At 48.4% G+C, this 22,329-nt stretch overlaps 1 protein-coding gene across 9 annotated transcripts in view; it reads right to left on the reverse strand.

The window, feature by feature from the left end:
* Positions 1-22,329, reverse strand: part of LOC100123387 (homeobox protein cut) — a 112,669-nt gene that overhangs the window by 46,736 nt on the left and 43,604 nt on the right. For all 9 annotated transcript variants that reach the window (XM_031923675.2, XM_031923679.2, XM_031923678.2 and 6 more), the window contains one exon: positions 10,860-11,045. In XM_031923675.2, coding sequence (XP_031779535.1) covers positions 10,860-11,045 — 186 coding nt within the window. The remainder of the gene's footprint in view (positions 1-10,859; positions 11,046-22,329) is intronic.

The following is a 22,329-nucleotide window of genomic DNA, read 5'->3' on the forward strand; positions in this document are numbered from 1 at the left end:
CAGCCGCGGCCTAGTTGCCATTGTCTAAGGAAATTGCCATGGACAGAACTTTTTCCCCGTCCGTCATATAACTCGCGCGTGGTTCGATACGCGCACTTCCCTATTGGGATTTAATACGCTCGCGAGCGTTTCTTTGCCCTCTCTCTCTCTCTCTCTCTCTCTCTCTCTCTTTCTCTTTCTCTCTCTCTGGTGGATTCGGCGACGATGAATGATGTCCAATTAGGATATTAAAAGTTCCATATCGGCGAAACCGGCGGCGGGTATAAGAAGAGATAAAATCGAAGCTGAATTAATAATTCGTTACTGGATTACGACCACACACTTTTGTTGCTCAAAATTCAAATCGCTCGTCTCTTTTTCGAGACTCGAAGACCGGATTAGCGGAGCGTTAACGCGTAATTTATTTTCGAGATGAAAGAGAGACAGCGGAGTAATGATGAAAAAGCAGAAGAGGAGGCTATAAACCGATCAGGTTTCAGGCGGCGTCGCGCCAGAGCAGAATAACTTAGCGATTCAGCAAACAATTATAAGCGAGTCATAAGTCAAGCGCTAGAGAGCGAGACAGTAGAAGTATATATACAGGAGCGATGAAAGAGTTAGTGCTCGAGCATACACAGAATCAATGCAGGTAATAGAGGGACACGCGCGCGAATGGCGAATTATCGGAGTAAAAGGCTTATGCGCGAGTCAGAGCGGAGCGCAAGAGTTTGAGCTTAATCGCGTTTGCGGAAAAACCCCGAGATAATCCAGCAGCCGGCGGCCGCCTCCTACTTCCAAGAGAAAGTACGCAAGCGCACACTCGCTGATATGCGAAGAAGGGGGATTGATATATTCGCACATGGAATTTTTAACTAGCAGCAGCGAGTCCCAACTCGCCCTCGGAAAAGTTATGAATCTAATTTTCGCAGCGGCGCTCACGCGTATTTGTATCTCCGGCGCCTTTACCGGCCGCTTTCGCTTGTTCTGCCCCCACCGCTGCAGCTGGCCGTGTCTTCCTTTTTTCCTCTCGATTCGTCTCTTGAACCTTTCGTCTGGCAGCGCCAGCGCACGGGCGCAAGCTCTCTTTCGCCGTTTGCTCCCTCTTCCGCCACGGCGAATAAAGCAAGCTCACGAGGCTTCGTTAGGGCTTTCATCGCTAGGAGGATTAATTTTCAGAGGAAAGATATATATATACACACACACACACACACACACACACACACATACAGAGGGAGAGGAAGGGAGTGGATTTACCTCCGGCTATCGACTGATTTCGTGCATTTTCTTCTCGGCTTACATTTCGCCCGGCAGGCCGTTTTTTCATGCACCAAGACTCTCGAGAGGACTCGCGATAATTAATAGTTAACCACTCGCCGATGTGCGCGCTCCAACTTTTCTCAACCCCTCCACACCGCGGTCTAGCAGTACGCACGCGTGCCGCGAGAGTATGGTACACGACCCCAAAATATGTATTACCGAAGCTCGCGGCCAGCAGATGTTTTATACAGGTGAATATAGAAAGAAAGAGAGCACGAGCGAGCGAGGAGCGTCGTGCCGATAATTAAGCACGCGAGTATCGAAGAAACGGCAAACTCCTATAAAGACGGCCGTGCTCTTTAATCTTTACGAGCACGATCTTTACTTTCATGCGCATAAAAAAGAATTAGCAAAGTAATATAAGACGGCCTCGTTTGCTCTTATCGACCCCCCGAGTATGCGCGGCTCGCGTTCGTTCGTTCAAACGTCGTGTTGTTATTATCGTGATTATCGACGATACACCCTCACCGCTACCACCACCGCCGCCGCGTATGAAAAAGAAGTCGCGAGTACGCTATCAAGCTTCGAGGATCGCGCCGTGGCACCGATTTACTAGAACGCGTATACGGCCGGCGGATATAGTCCACGGATTGGAATTGTTTTTCTCTTTCTTCCCTTTCATATTCTGCGAATTCTCTGCGCATTTGCATATTGCAATTTTACTACCTGATCGTACTGCTAAAAATTAATTGAACGCAGTCGTATAGAGCTGCTTCGTGTTTTATATTGCGAACGAAGGCTGCGACGTAGATTCTAGGCTGCGACTCGCTATCAGCGTTAGATCGCCTATCGATGAGTCGGCGAATCGAAGTTACGAGCAGGCAGGAGGAGGGGAGGAAAATAAGAGAGTACTGCGCGCGCGACGCCTAGCCACGCGACTTTTCTATTAAAGACATAGAGCTCCGGGATCGAGACCCGAGGTCGAACTCGCGCGCGCGCGCGAGAATTGCGCGAATAGGCACTTTTTTAAAACGCGCTGTGATTTATCGGCCTCGCGACTCTATAATTTTACGAAGCATACACGCGGAGCGAAAGAAAACGAGCGCGCGATATAATACATGCGAAATCGTATAGTTCGCTTTGGCCCTGTTTCTTTTCGCGGATATATGTGTGACGAGCGTATGTGTGTGCGATATACCGACGTCTTTGCAAAAATTACTTTCGATTAACAACGATTTTCCTTGTACACTGAGAAAAATTTGACAGTAAAAATTACTATCTCGGATGATAATTTGGTAACAGACTCGGATGCTAGTAATTTTTACTATCTTTTATAGTAAAATTCACTATGAGATATTAATTTTTACTATCTCAGATAGTAAAAATTGTTACGGCTTTCAAAAGACTTAATTTTTACTACCTAAGATGGTAAAATGTGCTATAAAATGTGGGAAAAATTATAATATTCTCAGTCGGTAAAGTTTGAATTTAATTTTTTTTTCTGCGCTAACCAGTATTTTAGTTGACATTTTACATTTATTTTATTATAATAAGTTTCTGTATCTATTGATTTAACTTTATTATTTATTAATATTCTTTCATTTTTATTAACTTTAGTTCATACATCATTTAATACGTCAGATAGATCTGAAATTTTGTACTTAACAGATATGTTTAAGTAAATGGTCAGCGCACTCGACTTTCACGCCGAAGCTCCAGGTTCGATTCCCGACGCCGCAAGCAAAATGTAATCTCTTTCTTTCATCAAAATAGCATAATAATAAATAATAAAAGCGCGAAGTATCTGATAGGTGTAAAATAGAAATAAGCGAAATTGAAATTAAATTTTTTTAAATTCAATTTCATGAAAAATTACTATCTTTGGATAGTAAAATCTAATATCTTAAAAGTCTGTTACCAATCTATTATGAAAAGCAGTAAAAATTACTATCCCAAATAGTAATTTCTACTATCAAATTTTTCTCAGTGTACGTGCCGCGCTTCCCAGAGTTATATATTAAAGTATACCGCATTCATTTTTATGTTCCGCGCTCCGTAAGTCGGATGATAATATATAGCATCGAGATAGTTCGACCGAGTTCTATATACCAACACCCCCGCGAGGCCGCGTTTGTATATCGTGAGCGAGTGCTCGAATTACTCGAAAAAGTCAATTATTAGATTTTATCACGAATGCGCTCTATACTCTCTCTCTCTCTCTCTCTCTGTCTGTCTCTCTCTCTGTCTCTCTCTCCCTCCCTCTCTCGCTCCGTGTGCATGTTTTGATTTTCCAGAAATTTATGCAATGTATATTCATATCTCCATTTCAAAGTCTGAGCGCGCGGATCGAAGCAGGATACAATTGGTTCTGGGTGGTATATTATACACGACGACGATAAAGGACAATACCGCAACGCGTACAACCAACAACAGGAAAAAAGCTCGAGGGGCACATAGAGAGCGGTGACGCGTTAAGTTTTTTTCTCTCCTTCGCCTCTCCCTCTGCGCATTGTGGCGGAGTTCGAAGCTTGGCCCTCGCGTGTCCGATGAAATATATTTAAAGCCGTAATTGCGATACAATCGTTAGGCCGCCGTGACCAGATACGCATCTCTCGCTTATTCGAGAGAGGAGGCCGCTCGGCGTCGATCGATTCAGACTACTCGAGAGAGGCTTTTAAACTTCGCGGGCTCTATACGAAAGCGCGGCCCACCTTGATACGAATACGCGTACATGTACCTGCATATATAAAGCCGTATAGTTTTCCCCGTTTTCTTTTTTCTTTGCATTTTTTTTCTCTTTATATTCTGCGGTTTGCCTAAAAAAAGAGCGTTCTCGTATTGCGACGATATGCAGTACGCAGCGCGGACGGAAGGAACCCCGGCCGGAATCCATAAAAGTAACTTTCTAATTATTCAGATTTTCTAATTAACGCTTCGGCCGACGATGATGGAGCGCTCGCGAGCTTTCGTATGCGCGAGCAGCGGCGGCCCCTTTGCTGTCTTCCTTCCCCGCAACTCCTCCTCCTACTGCTCGAGAGCCACTCTCTGTATGTGCGCACGAGTCCCCGTACTTTTGGAGCTTCGAAATGCGAATTACCCGAAAAACACGTATGTCGATGTGTGTATATGAATAAAGCCGGAGAGAGCGAGAGAGTTATCGATGAGCCGGCTTGTGTCCGACGAGGAACTTGCTTTTAAAAAATAGGGGATTTATTTTTGAAGCGCGGTAAATGCGGTATTAACGTTTCGTAATTGAAGCCGTAAAAGTACTCGTTTAAAATTATTACGTATACTCGATTGTGAGCAAATGCAAGCGATGCTGATTGCTCGTTATAGCAACAAACGCGCAAATAATCCGATAACGAAAATTAAGGCGTTATTGCAGAATTATGACAGCGAGAGATATTATCTTCGATTCGCAGCATTACTCAAAGATGGCGATGCACGTCGCCGCGTGTGGGTTAAGCGCTGATAACGCTAGCTAATGATGAAGGAATACCTTTCGAAAACGAGTTCTGTACTATTTTAAACTCGTAAAAATTGAAATTCCAACAAGGTGACTAGTGCGAGTATGCGCGTGAACTGTCGGATCCTCTCGGCTGTGAATCAGTGATAAAGAGAGCAAACGTGTAAGAGGAGAGGATCAGCATTAACTAAACTAAATGTTGAAAAAATGATAAGGCAGCGCGACGTGAGTACATAGAGTACGATTTCAGCCGTATTACAAAATACGCAATAAAAAAATCTCTCCTCGTACTTCTTTTCACGTAGAGAGACACACGAGTTTGATCAAGAGAAAATAAATCTGACAAAACGTTTTCCCCGAGCTTTAACTAACAATTAACGACTTACCAGAAATATATTGAAACAGACAGTCGGTTAGATAACGCGACGGTTCGATGTGCGAGTTTGAATCCATTCCCTTGCAGTAAGGGAGCGGCGTATCAGCCTCTAACGAGACGACGAGCGAGGCCTTACAAAAGCACCCGAATGAATATATATGACGGTCCATCGTCGCAACAGATGCAATTTCGCGAGTTACACACGGAGAGAGGGACCTTCCGCTTTTCTGCCGGATTACGAGAGGGAGAGGGAGGAACGCGCGGCCAGAGTCGAGAGCGAGAAAGAGATACGTCGAAAAAAGGAAGTAAAAGAGGTAAAAAAAGAGCTTGGCGGAGGAAGCCCGCGTCCGAGGGAAAAAGTACGTATTACAGGGAGTTGGGGGAGAAAGAGAGAAATGTCTGCAAGCGAAAAGGGGTTGCGCGCGCGGAAGCTCGACGAGAGAGAGAGAGAGAGAGAGAGAGAGAGAGAGAGAGAGAGAGAGTTATCCGTGGCGGCGAGTTTCTATATTTTGTTCTACTTGAAACTTACGAAATGAATATCTAACGATATTGGCTCGAGCTCGGACGAGGAACCTGTAAACTGCCGGCTCTCTCTCGTTCGCTCGGTCCATATGGGTCGGAGTAATTTTGCAGCCTTCGATGGAAAAAAAGAAATACGCGAGAGAGCAAATATTCCTGCTTATATATAATTCCGCTTTTTTCCCTCGCGATTTCACTCAAGAATCCGAGAAGCGGCTCCGCGTTTAATCACCGGAAAGTCCGCGTCTTCTTGCGTTGATTTGGGACCGAAGGCAATATAACCATTTCGGTTTTATGATTCGCCCGAGATTTTTTCCACCCGCAGTATAGCGGCTCGAATAGCCTGGACGTACGGAAGTATTTTTATTCGCCGCTTAAAAGTGTGTCCTCGAGCTCTTTTATTTCCGAATACAACGTACGGCTAACTCTCGGATGCGTATCGGGAGACTCTCGGAATCGCTCTTTGGATTCGGTACGTACGCCGCCTCCTCCGACTGTACAATAAAGCAAATCGACGTCGTTCGCGCTGCTGCCAATATCGCGCTTATTCTCAAATTCGCGCGCAAGCAAGTCGCACACAGATAAAACATAGCTGGCCGTTAGTCTGTCGTTCGACACAATGGCAGAGAGCAACGCGGACTTTATAAATAGAAGCGCTGTCGCCGACGTGGCTCGTTCCGTCAATCGCTCGTTCTAAAAATCGTCGAAGACGTCGTTCGGATTCTCTCGGCCGAGGAAGAAAATCTGGGTCGCCTTTGTCTCCGCTTTGTGGTCTCCCCACTCTGTCGACGACTTTTCTCGTGACGCCAGCAGCGAGCTGCATGCACACAAAATCTCAAATTAAACGAGTGCTCACGCGCGCGCGCGAGCCGACCGAGCGGAACAAAGTTCTGTCAATGACAATAACGCCAGACTCCTCAAGGTTCGATCGATGTGCTGCATACTTACACATACTGAGCGAGAGAGCCTACTCGAGAAAGCAGCGTACGGACGCGATATCACTGCTCTCTACTGCGAGCTTTTCGATTTTCATAAAACTGCGTTTATCGACGTTGATAATGCATGCCAACTGCGCATTAATTGTCATCTTTCATAATGTCGCGATTCGACTTCAAACAGTATACCCGAGTATTGGAGAAATTCCAAATGATATCGTTAAAATTTGTCGATTTACAAAAATAAGCTCTTAGCGAGATGCCAAATATTTTGTCGCGAATAAAAAGGCGTATTGTCTTTCGCAGTGCGCGAGTTATACGTGAATATAGGTTCCGGAAAAATAAAGCAGTAATAAAGTCGGAAACGTATAAAAAACAAATGGCACTCGCGCGCGAGTATAATCTCTTTGCAAAAGCGAGCGCACAGCATTGAATAATCCGCGCGTTGTAAGCGCGAAAAATGTTGCAGCACAAGCCGGGTAAGCTCTGTCGGAGAGCATTAAGCCTTTCGGGCACTTATCGACGCATAATAAATACCCACTCGGTTGCCGACTAATCGACTTTATGGCACAAGGCGCCCCGATGCTATCAAGGACTAGCGCTCCCTCTCTCACTCGCGCCAATATTTGCCAAATAGACCGACGGAGAGCAGTCTAGCTGAAATTATCATTTCTCGTTTTCTTTTTCCTCTCTCTCGCTCTTTCCCCCCCCCCCTCTCTCTCTGTATTTATTGCTGTATTTATGGACTTCGCGTACGTACGTACGGCTGAGCGTATGCGCGACTGTACGCCTTATCGCTGCGAATTATCAACTGGAATCTCGCTCCTATCAGAACAAATAACGCCCGGGTATAATGATATATCGGCCGTAGCAATATGGCCGACAAGTAGCCTTCGAATGCTCGCGAACTCTCTCGCGAGTGTGATTTAGCGCGGCGTAAGCAGACCGACGAGCGAGTCAATATTGTTTTTCCCCCGTGGGCGGCCTAATGTTTCCCGCGTTATTTTCTCCAATAAGCGTAACTCGCTTACGTGCGAAGGAGGAAAAAGACGACGAGCTTGCGAGACTCTCTCCGTGTTTGTGTAATCCGATCAATTATGCAGCACACGCTGGAATTCGCTCTTTGAGAAAATGCGAAAGATCAGCTCATTTGGGTGAGCTGAGAATCGAAGGATGGACGGGAGAGAGTACGCACGCACTCAAACGCAGGCTAGGTTATTTCTTGATCTGCGGTACATTAGCCAACGTGTTTGGAAACACTCGCCGCGCGTATTTGCCTTGGCAGCTGAGTCTCGCTTTCATCTTCCCTCCTTCTCTCGCAGCTTGGGTGCTTATAGCAATACAGGCGTGCCCGTCCACGCTTTCTCCGTCCCGGCGGGAAAAAGCTCTCCTCTTTTCTAAAAGGCACGGCTAATTTGCAGGTTGATCCTCCCCCTGCGACATATACTCGCGTGTACCCGCGCGCATAATACGCGTACGAGGTGCCTGTATTAACTCTGCTGGCTGACACTCGCGCGGTAATTCCAATCTTCTCCCGCGACGACTTGGTTACAATAGCGGAGCGTCTTACGCTAGCGTAGCAGCTCTTTAGCGCCTCAAAGCGAGCTTTTGATACTTTGAAGTGATCATTGTACGGCTTTCTCACGCCCGCTCTCGATTTACTCGCACACCTTCCTTCTTTTTCTCCTTCCGCGTAGTCGTTGCGAAGCGCCTCTGAGCTTTTGAAAAATGAGCTGCTAGGCACAATTAGCGCTGAATATTTTGAGAGATTACTTTAATTAGCTTGTTTCAAAGACTCGCTCTCTCACTTGTTTCCGCGTAAACAAATTCTGCGAACGTATATACAAGCGGTTGACGGGAAGAAAAGCCACATCAACGAATTCCGTTCCATTTATTCCGAACGAACTTGAGGCTATGTGCATCTCTATCCGTCGATGTAGCTTTTATCGCTCTCGGGGAGCTCGTCTTTTTTCTCACGAGCATTAGCCGGCGCTACGACAAGCGTTTATTGTCACAGTCAATTAAAATACGATCGGCCGTGCCGCGGCAATAAAGTTAGTTCTCCCTCTCCCTCGCCTTACACAGCAAAGAAACATCGCCAGCGAAAACTTTTTCATCCTGTCTCCTTTTCTCTCTCTCTCTCTCTCTCTCTCTCTCTCTCTCTCTTTGATGCTCAGACGAACAATAGGAGCTAACGACTCTGAGCCGGTCTCTTCTCCGTCTCTCTCGAACGCTGGCTTTCCAATAAAGACATTATTATATCCGCGAAGCAAATGCTTATCGCCGTCTTCGAGGACCTCGATCGCGAGCCAAGGGGTTGAGAGAAGGGCCTTGACGATTATCGGCTTTTGGCGAGCAAACGATTTCTCTCCATCGAGTAGCGTTCTAGTCGCGCGAAAAGGAGCGTCGACGAGGGGGAGAGAAGCCTTATATTGGCTCTAAGGAGGATACTTATTGAACTCTTAACGCTCCCTCACCCCGTGTCTTTTTATCGCTCGGCAGCTCTTTTTCGCGCCACACTCCAAGAGTCTTCTTTTGCGCATAAGACTTTTTTTGAAGATCATCTGGAGTGCGGTGCCGAGCTATACTTGTCGATCGAGACTACATTTGAAATCCCCGCGCGAAAGAGAAATAAACAATCATCGAGATTGTAGCCCGATGGAACGCCGCGAGAGTTTAATTGGCAAAGACGCGACGACGTTATAATATAGCCCCCGAGTCGCCCCCGCTTTCCGATGCGTATTCGTACGTATACCTCCGTCGTTTCCGCGGCCAGCTTCTTGCGCCGCGTTCCCTCTTACTCATTTCCACCTCTCTCCCTCTCTCCTCGCGCGCCGGTTATTTTTGTACGCGCAGGCAAATTAGCTTCGCTCGCGCGACGGCCGCCGGGTTATTTACCCTGCCGATAAATATACGATAATGTTATCGCGCGCGACAGTCGCTGCTGCTGCTGCAGACGCGCGTGAATATTTTCCGAATCGCAATTGCAGTGGGGGAGTCGGCCGGCGAACACAACTACGACGCCGACGACGACGAAGACGGCGAGACGATGCGTTCCGCGGCTTTAACGGCCCGTACGGTCCGAAAGTTTGAGATGCCGTCGACTTTTGCTAAATATAAAGCGTCCACGAGAGCGAGTTTGGCTTGGCCCAAAGATTAATGAACGGCGCGTTAAGCGAAAAAGCGTCATTTCGCACTACACAGCGCGACGCGGCTGCCGAACCTCTCGCGCTCTCTCTCCCTCTCTCACTCCCGTGTTTTTCTTATTGCTTAGACACGGCGCGCTTGGCTCGCTTCACTCAGCAAAGAAACGACAGAGTCCTTGGGTCTAATGATTCCTCGCGCGCTCCCTCCCTCTCTCTCTCTCTCTCTCTCTCTCTCTCTCTCTCTCTCTCTCGCCTCTGTCTGTCTTGTATATTTAGAGGGATTCCATTGATTCGAGCGTGTACGCGGGTGACTTTTTAAAATCCCGTCGCTCCCTCAGGGTTTACCGTGTGAGGGTGAAAAAAGAGAGACCGAGCCGCGCTGGTCACTCGGATACTCTCTCCGTCTCTGTCCTATTACGGAGGAGTGTATAGAGAGAGAGAGAAGCGCCGCTAGGTACAAACACCGTGTTTCCGTACGAGCGCTACACATGTAAACGTGGTGGGTACCTCTTTTACTCGGGGTCCCACGTGCCGGCGCGATTAAGCCCGAACACTGCCTACATAACGAGCTCTCTCTCTCTCTCTCTCTCTCTCTCTCTCTCTGAGTCTATACACACGCTAGCGTGTATAAAGCTCCCTGGCTCTCCAAAGTAATCGACGCCCGAGAGTGTGTTTCCAATGGCGATAACTGATTTTTTCCTCTACCGCGCGCGCGAGGCAAGAGTTAATTATTCGTCGAGTCGTCTCGTCTCGGGCGGTTTATATCATACGCTGCACCGAATATCCGCAGTTTATATAGTTTATGACTAAGACGACGGATCGACTAATTAAAAGCAGAAAAGCCGCGAGTGAAAGAGCGCATACTTTACAAAAGCTTATAGCCATCGAAATTCATCACTTATTCACATGAATGTCCGTTAATGTTTAATTCGTCGGAAAGGAGCATATAATAAATTTGAAAGGAAGACGCTTTGTGTGTGTGTGCGTTTGTTTGCGCCGCGTCATTTTTGCGCGCTACGTTATGAAACGTGTTCATAGTTGAAACGCGATATTTCACCAAAGTACAAAATTAGAAGCGCTAATCGAGAGTGAAATAAATGACACGCGAATACAGCGCTGGCTCTCAAAAGCACCAGAATTAACGTTATAATATAAGTAGCATCGCGAGATTTAATTCTCACCTCTCTATCCTTGGCCTGCAGCTCCTGCTCGTGGTTGCTGTTGGGCGTCCGCCTCGGATTGTTGGCGTCTTGACTCTGCTCGGCATTTTGGGAGAATTGCTGTCCCTCAGTCTTGGAATTCCCATCGGTCGCAGCGGCGAGCTGCTCCTTCAGCGCGGACACCTCCTTTTCGGCTAAGGTAGCCCTCTGCAAGAGACAAGGAGAAAACAAAGCGGTCAATCAGGCTGTTTATTCGTGACGCGTTATAGTATGATTGAAAAAGAGTAACCGGACTGGTTTATGGGCACTGCTAATTTACAGCTTGTAAATTAGCGGATACATGCATCGAGATCAAACGACTCTCGATCTCTCGAGCGAATTGTAAGAGCCGACGCTCGAAATAGCCAAACACCGATGACTCGCCGCGTGTTATTGTCGCGCCTATATGCGATCGTGAGGCACAATCGAGGGGTCGTGCAGCGGCTTTTAATCCCGAGGCGAGAGGCAACAACTCCGCGTAAATTTTCCGCCTCGCAGGCGATTCGGGAATTAGCTGCAGACGGAGCGAGCCGTGTCGAGAGAAAATCAATCAGTTCGCCGCTGCCTTAGGACCTAGTTTCTCGCGTGGATTAATGCCTAGGCAGAAAATAGAATAAGAGCTCGATCGTTTAATTATAACGCTTTATGTGTTCTCTCGGTATAAATTCACCGCGGGCCGCGCGCGGGATGTTCATGCGAGCAGGGGATATAAGGAAATCCGGTATAACAAGGGCAGCCCGCGCAGTGATTGAAAAGCTAAATGTAAATGTCGCTTTATCGGCTTTATGTACCGAGAGCTCGTTTTTTCGCGTCGATGACCTTTATGAAGAGTGCTTGCGACAAATAGAGAGAAAGAGCTAGTTTTCGCTATCTATATCGATACTGGTTTTATTTGCAGAGCACTCTGCAATTGAAATTACCAATAAAACCGCACATTCCCTCGCGCACCTCGGGAGGCGCTCTCGTGCGCCTGTGTACAGGTATATACGTATGGGCGCTTGAAAAAATCAAACAATGGAATAAATATACAGGGGAAAAGAGAGAATTGCCGGGATGAATAAAACAATGGCGTCGCGGCGACTGTGGTTGCCGTGCGCGCAGTGTATCGGGGGCGAAGAGGAGGAAAAGCCCGACCAACCGAGCCTTTGCCCAATAGGAAGTATCAATTTTATCGCGGCAGAAGAGAGGGACATGAAAGGGAATTTGAAAATCTACGCCCTATAATTATGCAGCTTTTTTTGCTCCCACGCTTTTTGCCCCCCTTTCGTTCGCTCAGTCGCACAAAACCCGCGAGAGAGAGCGAGCTTTGTCGGCGTTCCGCGGAGAACGGAGAACGAGGAGGAGAGCAGGAGAGAACGGAAGATAGCGCAGAGAAAGAGAGAGAGAGAGAGAGAAAGAGAGAGAGAGAGAGAGAGAGAGAGAGAGAGAGAGAGAGAGAGCGGGCGGGAAAGATAGCGAGAAAGCAGCTCGTACCAAAGGCAGGGATTACCTTTTTAAACTTTCCCCATAAAGTATCTAATAAATATTGCTCGCGGGCTCGTTGTTCTGCTCGGCCGGATATTAATTATAGATGCTTTTATATTCAAAGTAGCCCCGCTCGCCAGCTCTCTTTTACTCCTTCTTTTTCCTGCGCACGCCGCTCTCTTTAAGCTCGTGCTTTCTCTCTTAGGCATTCATCGGAGGACTCGCGTGGAAGTACGAAAGCGCGCGAAAGCTCATCCCCTGCGCATACCTATACACGCCACAACGCTTACCCTCTTTCTCGCTCTGCACTGCCTTCCTCCTCGTTCTTCTCTATCTCTTTCCCGTGCGCTCGTGGCGCTTTGTTCGAGTGTGGGACACAATACGCGATAAACTGACCAGCACGAGCATCGATCCTCCGGCGAGAGAGATCAAGTGCTTCCGTGCTACTCTGCAAAGGCGAGTGTGTATGCGTATGTGTGTGTGTAAGTCACTTTACCCGCTCGATATGCGGACGCCTCGATGCGTCCGTTGACATTCATAAATGCTAATTCCTTCTTTTGCAGCCGCGACGAGCTGCACTTAACGGCTCTAATTCGCGTCGTCGTTTAAATCTCGAAAGCCCGCGCGCGCTTTTCGTTCAAGCTCAGCTCTAGCGCTTTTTTTTGCAAACGCAATTAGCTACTTTGATACTTTAAGACGTTTATCTTATCGAGGCGTATGATATCCGCATGATAATTAACTTACGCAATCAATTGCGAATGAGTGATGAGGTGCATTTTTTTTTTAATATAATAACGGACACGAGGAACAAAAAGTATAGGAGTCGCGATATTTTCCTCGGAGGAAAAAAAGAGCAAATACGGCTGTTAAAACGTGCAAACGAGCGAGCCATTACGATTTTTTCCCTTTTTAATAAAGCTGATCGATTCTCGCTCCCCCACACGGCGGTGACGCCGGCCGGACTAATCACGAAATTGATTTACACCGGCACTTATCAGCGTTTGGAAATCTCGTCTAGCGGCTATATGGCTGAGGTAGAAAAGGGAAAAGGGCGAGGACAAACTGATAAAACGGTGAATAATTCAGGAATAAATTAATGCGGCATAATTCAAAAGCGACAGGAACTCGCGTGCCGCGCGTGCGTATATATAAAGTTTGATTCGATCGAGGGCTTTCATGGCGCTCGCGAGCGCGTATCGATCTCGAGCTGGACTGTAAACATCTATACAGAACACACGGGGACAGTTGGCGTTATGAATCATACAAATATATGGGCGCTCGATCCGATCGCGTCGCACCAAACCAAGAAGCACAGGCTGCAGAGACACACGCGGAGAGAGAGAGAGAGAGAGAGAGAGAGAGAGAGAGAGAGAGAGAGAGAGAGAGAGAGAGAGAGAGAGAAAGGGAAAACGTAAGCGAACGAGAGATATATGGAGTATAGAGAGCAAAAGTATATAGTCCGGCATTCGCACGCACGTTCACATGTACGTACACGAGCTGAGAGACACACAATGATCGTGCCAATGCGGCTATAGTAATGACCCATTGTTTCCTGCAAAAACCTTGATGATGTTATCGATAATTACGAAATGATACGGGAAGCGTAAATACATATCCGCGCAGCGAGCGAGTAATACACGGCCGCGTTCTCCATATACACATACCTACTCCTAATACACTGACTCGTATCGATAGTCGGTGCGCGGCGGCGGCGGCGGCAACGCTCCGCATCCGGCGAATATTTGTCACGTGGCTTACTCGCGATGGAGACGTAAGAAGAACTGACAGCTTGTATTCTTCGCCGATTTATCTTTACGACTCGGCAGCATTACGCTATAGTTTTTTCCCCACTGTGTTTTTTCCTTCTCTCTCGTCTCACATTTTTTCCGAAGACGTCGGCCGGAAGCCCCACATATATACACATCCCACATAATACACGAAAACTGAGTGTAAATTACATCGGCTCGTTATTATTTTTCTATCCTCGTTGCCATGGCGTGTTTTGTTTTTTCATCGCCTGAAATTCGCGCGCGCGCGCGCGATGATATCTCGAAAATCACTCGTCGGCGCTCGATACGAATGGTTTAACGCCGGGAGAGCTGGCATAATAATGGCCGCGTGACGACAGCGGCGAATGACTGCCGGTAATTATTTATTATGAAAAAAAAAAAAAACATCCGGTTTATAATCTGCCGAGAGAAATCGCGCGTGGAGCGGGTTTATAGGGAAATTTCGCGTGATTTTTGATATTGAGCAATGAGCGCGGTGTATAAGGGCGAGCGGTCGGACATATAATATACACAGATATATGGGAGCGTAGGTACACACATTGATGTGAGATTAACGAGGAGAACGCGGCCCGTTGGCGTCGTTCACCGGACGATATTTTACTGCCGAATCCGTAATTACTTTAATTGGTTCCAGATGCTAATTAATGACCTAAACATATGCCGCGCTGTATAGATCAAAAGCCGATAGCTCTGCTGCTGCCGAGTTCGCACGCGCGCGCGCGCGAGAGAGAGAGAGAGAGAGAGAGCACGAACTATGGCGTCAGCACTCTGCGAGCGAATGCCCATGTGTTTGTCATTACAAACTCGACGATGATGTTATCGTCGCTTTACCGCTCGCGCGCGAGCTACAAACGTCCAGCAGCGGCCGAGAATAAAACGGCAGATTGAACGATTGTAAAGGTACCTGAGTCAAATTGCTTAACCGATTAATCACTTTGCCGCGCGAGCTCTAGAAGTTATTGTTTTTGGGAAATTTCCGTCATCCTCTATTCGGCAGTCGCGGAAAAGCTAGATACGATCGTCCGAAGCTACTCGCCGCTATTAAACTCTGTCTACAAGTACCTGTTCACGAGCTATTTTTTCTTTCTCTCGCGCTACGTTTTCTGAAAGGCTGCAATAATAGCCCGAGTATACAGTAGACGGCGACAAGGAGGTAAAAGCGATTCGAGAATTGAGTAGCGAAGATCGGCTGTGGGGGTCATTATCGCGGCGCGCGCAGAGTAGTAACGACCAGAGCGAAGGTCGACTCGTGAATGGCGAACTGGCACCTATCATTAGGAGAGCCGCGCAGCTACCGACTGGCAGCAGGAGCGGCCGACGATTCGTCATCTCCTTGATTCGTCTTCTATTCGCGAGAGAACGCATTACCCCGCCGCTTGTGATCGAGAGCTCGTCCGTCTGCTGCTGCCCGAAATCAATTTCACCTGCGCTGCGCCTCTTTCTCTTTTTTACAAATTTAATGGTAGCTCGAGCGTCCAAGCCTTTCGATTACCACATTTAATGACAGAACGGCGAATAGGTTTTTTCTCGAATTAAATTTCCGCAAAAACTTTTTCGAGAGAAGCCGATCAATTTTGCCGCAGCCGCGGTGCAATAAAAAGCGCGTACGAAGAGAGTCATGTGCGTTACATAAAGAATGCCGAACATCGTCGTGGTCGCGGCTGACGAGAGACGTAGCGCGATACAAGCATATCGCTCGGATGCGATGCCAGCTGGTACTGGCATGTTAAGCAGGACACGCACGCGCGCGTTTGTCTTTCTCTCTCGCTCTCTCGCTTGCTCTGCTGCCCCGAGACGTATGTGATCGACGCTCAAGGGCATGGTTGAGCGAATATCAATTATAATGATATGTTGCGCATCGCGATTGAAGCTTTGAATTATTTTCGTTGGCAAATATTTGTTGCGACTCTGAACTTGGCACCGATATAGACCTTTGCGACGTTTACGAGACACTTCTCTACCGGGCGATCAAACATTCGAGTATATTAATTATTTGTTTTTCGAAAATGTTATAATAATAATGATGTTCGCTGCAGATTGTACGACCCAAGTCGAAAATAGCCGCGCGGAAACTAATTTTCTGCTATTTCGGGAGAGAAGGCGACATTTTCGAAAGTTCAACCGATGCAGCGAAGGCAATTAGCGTACTCAAAGAGGGATATCAATTTCGCTTCGGATTCCACTTAATCGTATTCTCGAGCAGTGACGCGTCCCGAGCAGTTCACGGGAGTCTTCGTTCCGCGGCTTCCCGAGAAACGAGAAGACGAAGCAAAGCAAAGGCGATGGAACTCGGGGAAGAAAAAGAGAGAAGACGGAGAGGCTGCAGCAGCATCTGTAGAAATAGCCGAGCTTCTTATTCTTCCTGTTGGCGAGAGAGAGAGAGAGAGAGAGAGAGAGAGAGAGAGAGAGAGGGAGAGAAAGAGAAACCGAGACACAGAAAAAGAGAGCAGCTATACGACCGCGCCCCAATGGTGGGAAATCCTCAACCTTGACTCTATCTTTTCTTGCTCTCTGCCCCCCTTCCTTCCTTCCTTATACATATGACCGCTATCTCTCGCGCTCTTTCTGCTGCGCGCTGTACTATAGCTCACTAGCAGCTCCAGCCTACCGCCGCTTCTTCTTTACACGGTCATTACGATCAATCGATTGATTGATTAACAGCTGAGAAATTAAGCGCGCACAAGTTGTTCCACAACTTTGATTGAGTCTGCTGCGGCGGATCGTTTGAATTTTAAATCCTCGTAATAGCGCAGGCCGTGTAATTGAGATTGCATAAAAAATGGGACGGTATACGGCGAATAAATCAGGAACAAAGTGTGCTGAGTTTTTGTATGACGCGTGAGAGAGGGAGCGAGTCATTATCAAAAATAATGTGCATTTGCGTCGTATTTCCGAGTACAAAGGAGCCTTCGGAGAACGACGATAATTCAGGCGTCGCCGAGCGCGCGCGCCCGAGAGAGAGAGAGAGAGAGAGAGAGAGAGAGAGAGAGAGAGAGAGAGAGAGAGAGAGAGAGAAAGAGCAAAGAGCGAGAGCTGATTCGAAATATACCTACACCCTCGCTCTCGCTTGCGCCAAGATATGCAAAAGTATCGTTGGCGGTTCGCCACGAAAATGCGACGTTAGGGACGAGCTCGCGCACAGCAAAGGGAAGAGGAGCAGCGCGCGGCAGCTAAAAAGCAAGATGGATAGAAAGAGAAAGAGAGAGAGAGAGAGAGAGAGAGAGAGAGAGAGAGAGAGAGAGAGGCAAATGCCTTATACACCACCACTACCACCCTCTGTTATAATCTCCCGTGGGAGGGGAGGAACGGATCAGCCGGTTATGACTGCGGGCTGCGCCGCCGTTGCTGTGTGTACTTTTTTTCGACGCGAGACGGCCGCGATATTTCAAATTTTCTCATTACACCGCGAGGTGCGAATGATCCCTTGCGCTACTTGCTGCGACGTCGTCGCCGCCGCCGCCACCAATCACACCCCCGGCCACCCTCTGTTCAATCTCACACCAACCAGCCATCAGCAGAGAGAGCGAGATAGAGAGTGAACCCCTCTTCTGTATTTATTATTAAGATATCGACCGGGCCTAAGCCTCACTCATTCTGGAATATTTGCATCCGACACACTCTATATATCCCCCGTCGCGACACCCCGTTGTCGTTGTATTTATACATGATACACCTCGCGGCGACGTAAAAACAACCGATATTCAATAATACCTCGGGCCGTAAAAAATTTTTACGACGTTTTTTCTCGAGCTTTTTTAATTCAAGCTCCCTCGCGCGCTCGTAAAGCATCGCATGCACTCTGCTTTTTCCACGAGAGAAGCCCGAGGAAATTCTCAAAAGGCATGATGTTGAGAAAGAGTTGGAAAGGGAGAAAGAGCACGCACCACCAGATGTAAATTACGATAATCAATTGCTCCCCGAGAGAAAGAGAAAGAGCGGGGCAATTGATCCTCCCGCTATACTCCTCCTCGAGAGCTTACATGCGTGCGCGCGACATGTGTTACTCGATTTTAACGAGGGGAAGAAAATCTGTTTCTAAGGTTCATCGACCGGGAGCCGAGTAGTAAAGTTTATACGACGCAGGCAGATCTCTCGCGTAGTCTACGCGACACGTGTTCCCACGTGTGAGAGACAGCGGCAGCAGCAACAGCAGCAGGCAACCCTGTGAGCGCCAAAGTGCTTTCTCTCTCTTGCACGAGAGCCGGATGAAAGAAAGCGCTCCAAAAGCGGAGGCAATATTTAAGAAATGTCAATAGATCGAACGGAACCGAGTGCTGCGACAATACCCCGCTCGGCTTTGTGTATTCCGAGTCGCCACCCCCGACGTATCCGCGGGCTAAAAAATGAAGAAAACCCTTTGATGTTGCGCGCGGCTCCTAATGAAAAATTAAAGCCCCTTCTTAAACATCATTAGACACCGAGCGCCGTTCGCTCTTTCAACTTTCAGCTTTATCGTCTCACCCCCGCCTGCTTCTTGCCTCGTCTTTGCTCTGTAATCCCTTCTCCTTATCTTCTTTATCACCGCAGGCCTTTGTCCCGGCAATAATGTACTCGAACTCGCGCGCGCACTGATCGATCGGCGATGTTTGCGTTTATATTATGGACGCGGGACGCGACACGCGGACGACGGGCTCCACCGAGAAACTATCACTTTGAACAGAGAGAGACTTCCGGCTGTGTATACGCACAGCTGAGAGTCTAGAGCGCAGGCTTATTCTCACGCCAGAGCTCGCGACGATAAATCAGTTGGCTCATGGAGAGAAACGACGAAACTACGAAGCCGCCCGATCCAAAGGGGACAGTAGCAGTAACATAAACCCGATGAGGGAATATGTATACTTTCTTATTCTCCGTCTGCTGGCAGAGCTCTTTCTCGGCAAGACGTCGTCGTCGATTTCCTGCGCTGAACGATGACGCGGGCGCGCAAAAAGCGCTTGACTAACGGCCCCGCGACGCCTCTCGCACCCATATACTCGTCGTCGCTTTGTATCGTACTTTCGTGTGTGTTTTGGTAAAAAGTTTGCCTTGACGAATGGCTCTTGGTGGCGAGAAAAAGATTCAAACAAATGACGACAAAACAGTCGAGGACTTTGTTGTTTGATCTTGTGGATTAAGTGAAAAAGTGAAACAATGAGCGGATCGCGAGACGCGAAATCGGCAAAAGGGAGTGTGCAGAGAGACGGAAAGTGAGAGGAGGAGGTGGGCGCTCGGCCAATTGTTGAAATTTGCATGAATCGATCACGATTGTTTGGCGCCGCAGAATGAACAACGAGAGAGTGAGAGAGAGAGAGAGAGAGAGAGAGAGAGAGAGAGAGAGAGAGAGAGAGAGAGAGAGAAAGAGAGAGAGAGAGAGAGAGAGAGAGAGAGAAAGAGAGAGAGAGAGAGAGAGAGAGAGAGAGCCAGTCTATATTCCGGCGGCGAGCGACACAAACGGCTGGTGCGCGCACACAATCATAGGAGAAATAATTCGCAATCGCGCACGGGCTTCTGCCGGACAATCGCGTTACCATTTTATACCGCTTTGCCATTTCGATTCCGCTCGGTCCAATGGACGACAATACTGCGCTGTCCACCACCGCGACTCTCTCCCTCTCTCGCCCCGAGTCAAAAATCTAGCCGGTAGCGCTTTCTGCAGTGCGTACAGCGAGCGAGAGAGGGAGAGCGAATTAAGGGCTGCAACAGAGTGCGTTCGAACAAAGAATTTTCGCGTCATCTAGCGTGAACGAGCGGAAATTGAAAAGTTAATGACGAGCGATGCCCGTTCAGTTATCCGTTGTTCGCGTTGACCGCGATCGACTGCCGCGCGTGACATCTCAATGCAATATAAATATGAAGCTGTCGATGAGAACACCCCATATTTATACACGAAGACAGATGGGCATGAGACAAATTTAATGGGTTTCTGCCACAAGTGCGCGACAGGTAATAACGTATCAAAACTAGGATCGAAAGAACATGGGTGGACCGAAAGTCGAGCGCAACAATAGCCGTATTTTCGCGAGCTTGCCGCCAAGGGGCTCTAATGCACCCCGCGATAGGGAAAAAAGAAGGAATAGGACAGGGATTTGCTATCGAGACGTCATTGTTTTGGGGCGCGCGTTCGACACCCTGTCCTTTCTCTTCGCCGCGCTCGACCGTAGGTACCCTTCGTCCAAAGTGCTCCCTTGCAACGAAAACCACCCCTTGCACGTACACACACGCGTGCGCGCACACACCAGCGCTTGTCATTCAAGCCACTTTTTCATCCTCCTACTCCTCATCCTCCTCCTCTTCTGCTACTGCTACGATATAGCTCCCGTCTCCATTCCAAGCTCCTCTCGCATTCTTCCACACATAGATTACAATATTACCACCCGCGCGTAGTAGCAGCAGCAGCAGCAGCTAGTCGTCGGGCCCCCCGTCGTCATGTTCCCGCGCACACTGTGTACGCGCGTCTCTCGCGCTTTCCTCTGATATATACGAGCGCACTTCTGATCATAACATAAATTTTAATATGATGGCCCCGTGATGAAAATATAAGAACGCCTCGATATTTATGGCGTCTCTCTACCCCTTTTTACACGCCGGCTCCGCGCCGCATCGGCTCTCTGTTCCTACGACGCGCGCCGTCCAGGTATTTTCGATAAAAGTAGTGTGTATCCCCCTGTAGCGAGAGCGGGCGCTCGCGCGCGTTCCTCGATATTTCATTTCGGAACATCACCCGTTCGTTAGGGAAACATGAGGGACGCCTCGCTCTTCTTTCGCAGCGCCGCGACGACCCCATGAAATATACGCGGATATCTTTGTCTTCGTTTGCGCGGCTCTGACTGCTGTACTCTCTTTATGCGCGATGTCGATTCTTTTGTCGCCGTCCCGCCGTTATTAATTATTTAGCGATAACGTACGGTGCGGATACCGCGCACACGAGAAGCTCTTTATTTTTATTACAGCCATTATATTATGGGGTCGAAGTAACCGGAAGCTGAGGAACTAGAGAGGCATTAAGTAGCTCTCTGCCGGCTCTCGTCGTCGAGGCTTTTTAAAGTACTAGGCTCTTCGAACCAAAAAGATGTGCAGTCCCGCAGCTACTACGCTAATACTACAACACAGCAGCCCTCATCCCAGATCGCGCGCGCGCGCGCGATTCGACGTCTTCGTTTTGCTTTCGAAACCCCATCGCACTATTGACGCTTCGCTCTCTCCCAGGCGAAATCCTTTGATTCCCGATCTTTTTGGTCGGAGAGCTTGGAAACGTCGATGTGCCTTCGTGAAAGGGTTCTTCCGAACGAGTCAACGTAGTGGTCCTGCAGCACCCCCTCGATCCGAACTCGCTCTCGCTCGCTCGCTATGTACCTCCCTCGCTTCTTCTTGCAGCAGCCGTTTCGCTCTGCTTCTTTTTGGCTTTATCCTCGTCTGATTTTCCGTCTCCCTCTGTCATCGTAACGGCGACCCCCTGATTGGGACGATAAAAGAGCCCGCTGGGAGGGGGTAAAACACTAATTAGTTATCAAAGAGCGAAGAAGGGGTTTGGTGACAAAATAGTCGGCCGCCACCGCGCGTCGACGGGTTCGAGCCCATACCATTTCTCCCGCCCGCTTTCTACCCCTTTTCTCGGCTCTCGATATGCTATCGCTCCGCTGAGAGAGCGAGAAGAGGAGCTCCCTACTTCCGCCGGGGCTTGTCTTCGCCTTCTTCATCATCCTCCTACACCTCCTTTTTGCGACGCTTATGCTCTTTGCCGAATAAGGTTGTAGAAAAATCGCCGCAGAGACAGATGCTGAACTCCTGTTACTTTGCAATTCTTTTTGTTGAATTTCAAGTTGGTACGAAGATCGCGTGGCTTTCGAAAAGATGATAAAGCGCGTCGGCGATAGCCTTAATGAAATATCAGTTATTGTCAGAGAGTGCGTCGCACGGTTCGGCTCCATCTTCGATCCGAGCCCTCGAACGCTCGCGCGCCGTAGATGAGAGAAGGCAAAGACAGAATACAGTGCGTAGAGCCAGGCAGACAGGAAGCCGGGTGGGCCCATTCTCCGTCTGATTGGGCGAGCCTCGAGTGTCTTAATACCCGAGGGAGTGTGAGGCCAGCCTGTATTGATTTTCGAATCATTAATTCCACGTCTAATCAGAACTTGTGTGATATCGAGGGGGATGCTGAATGTTGAATGAGGACGGCTGTAGTAGCGGGTGTAGGTGGCGCCTCTCCTCTTCTATAGTAT

The sequence above is a fragment of the Nasonia vitripennis genome, chromosome 2 (assembly GCF_009193385.2).
Source record: "Nasonia vitripennis strain AsymCx chromosome 2, Nvit_psr_1.1, whole genome shotgun sequence".
NCBI classification, from domain to species: Eukaryota; Metazoa; Arthropoda; class Insecta; order Hymenoptera; family Pteromalidae; genus Nasonia; species Nasonia vitripennis.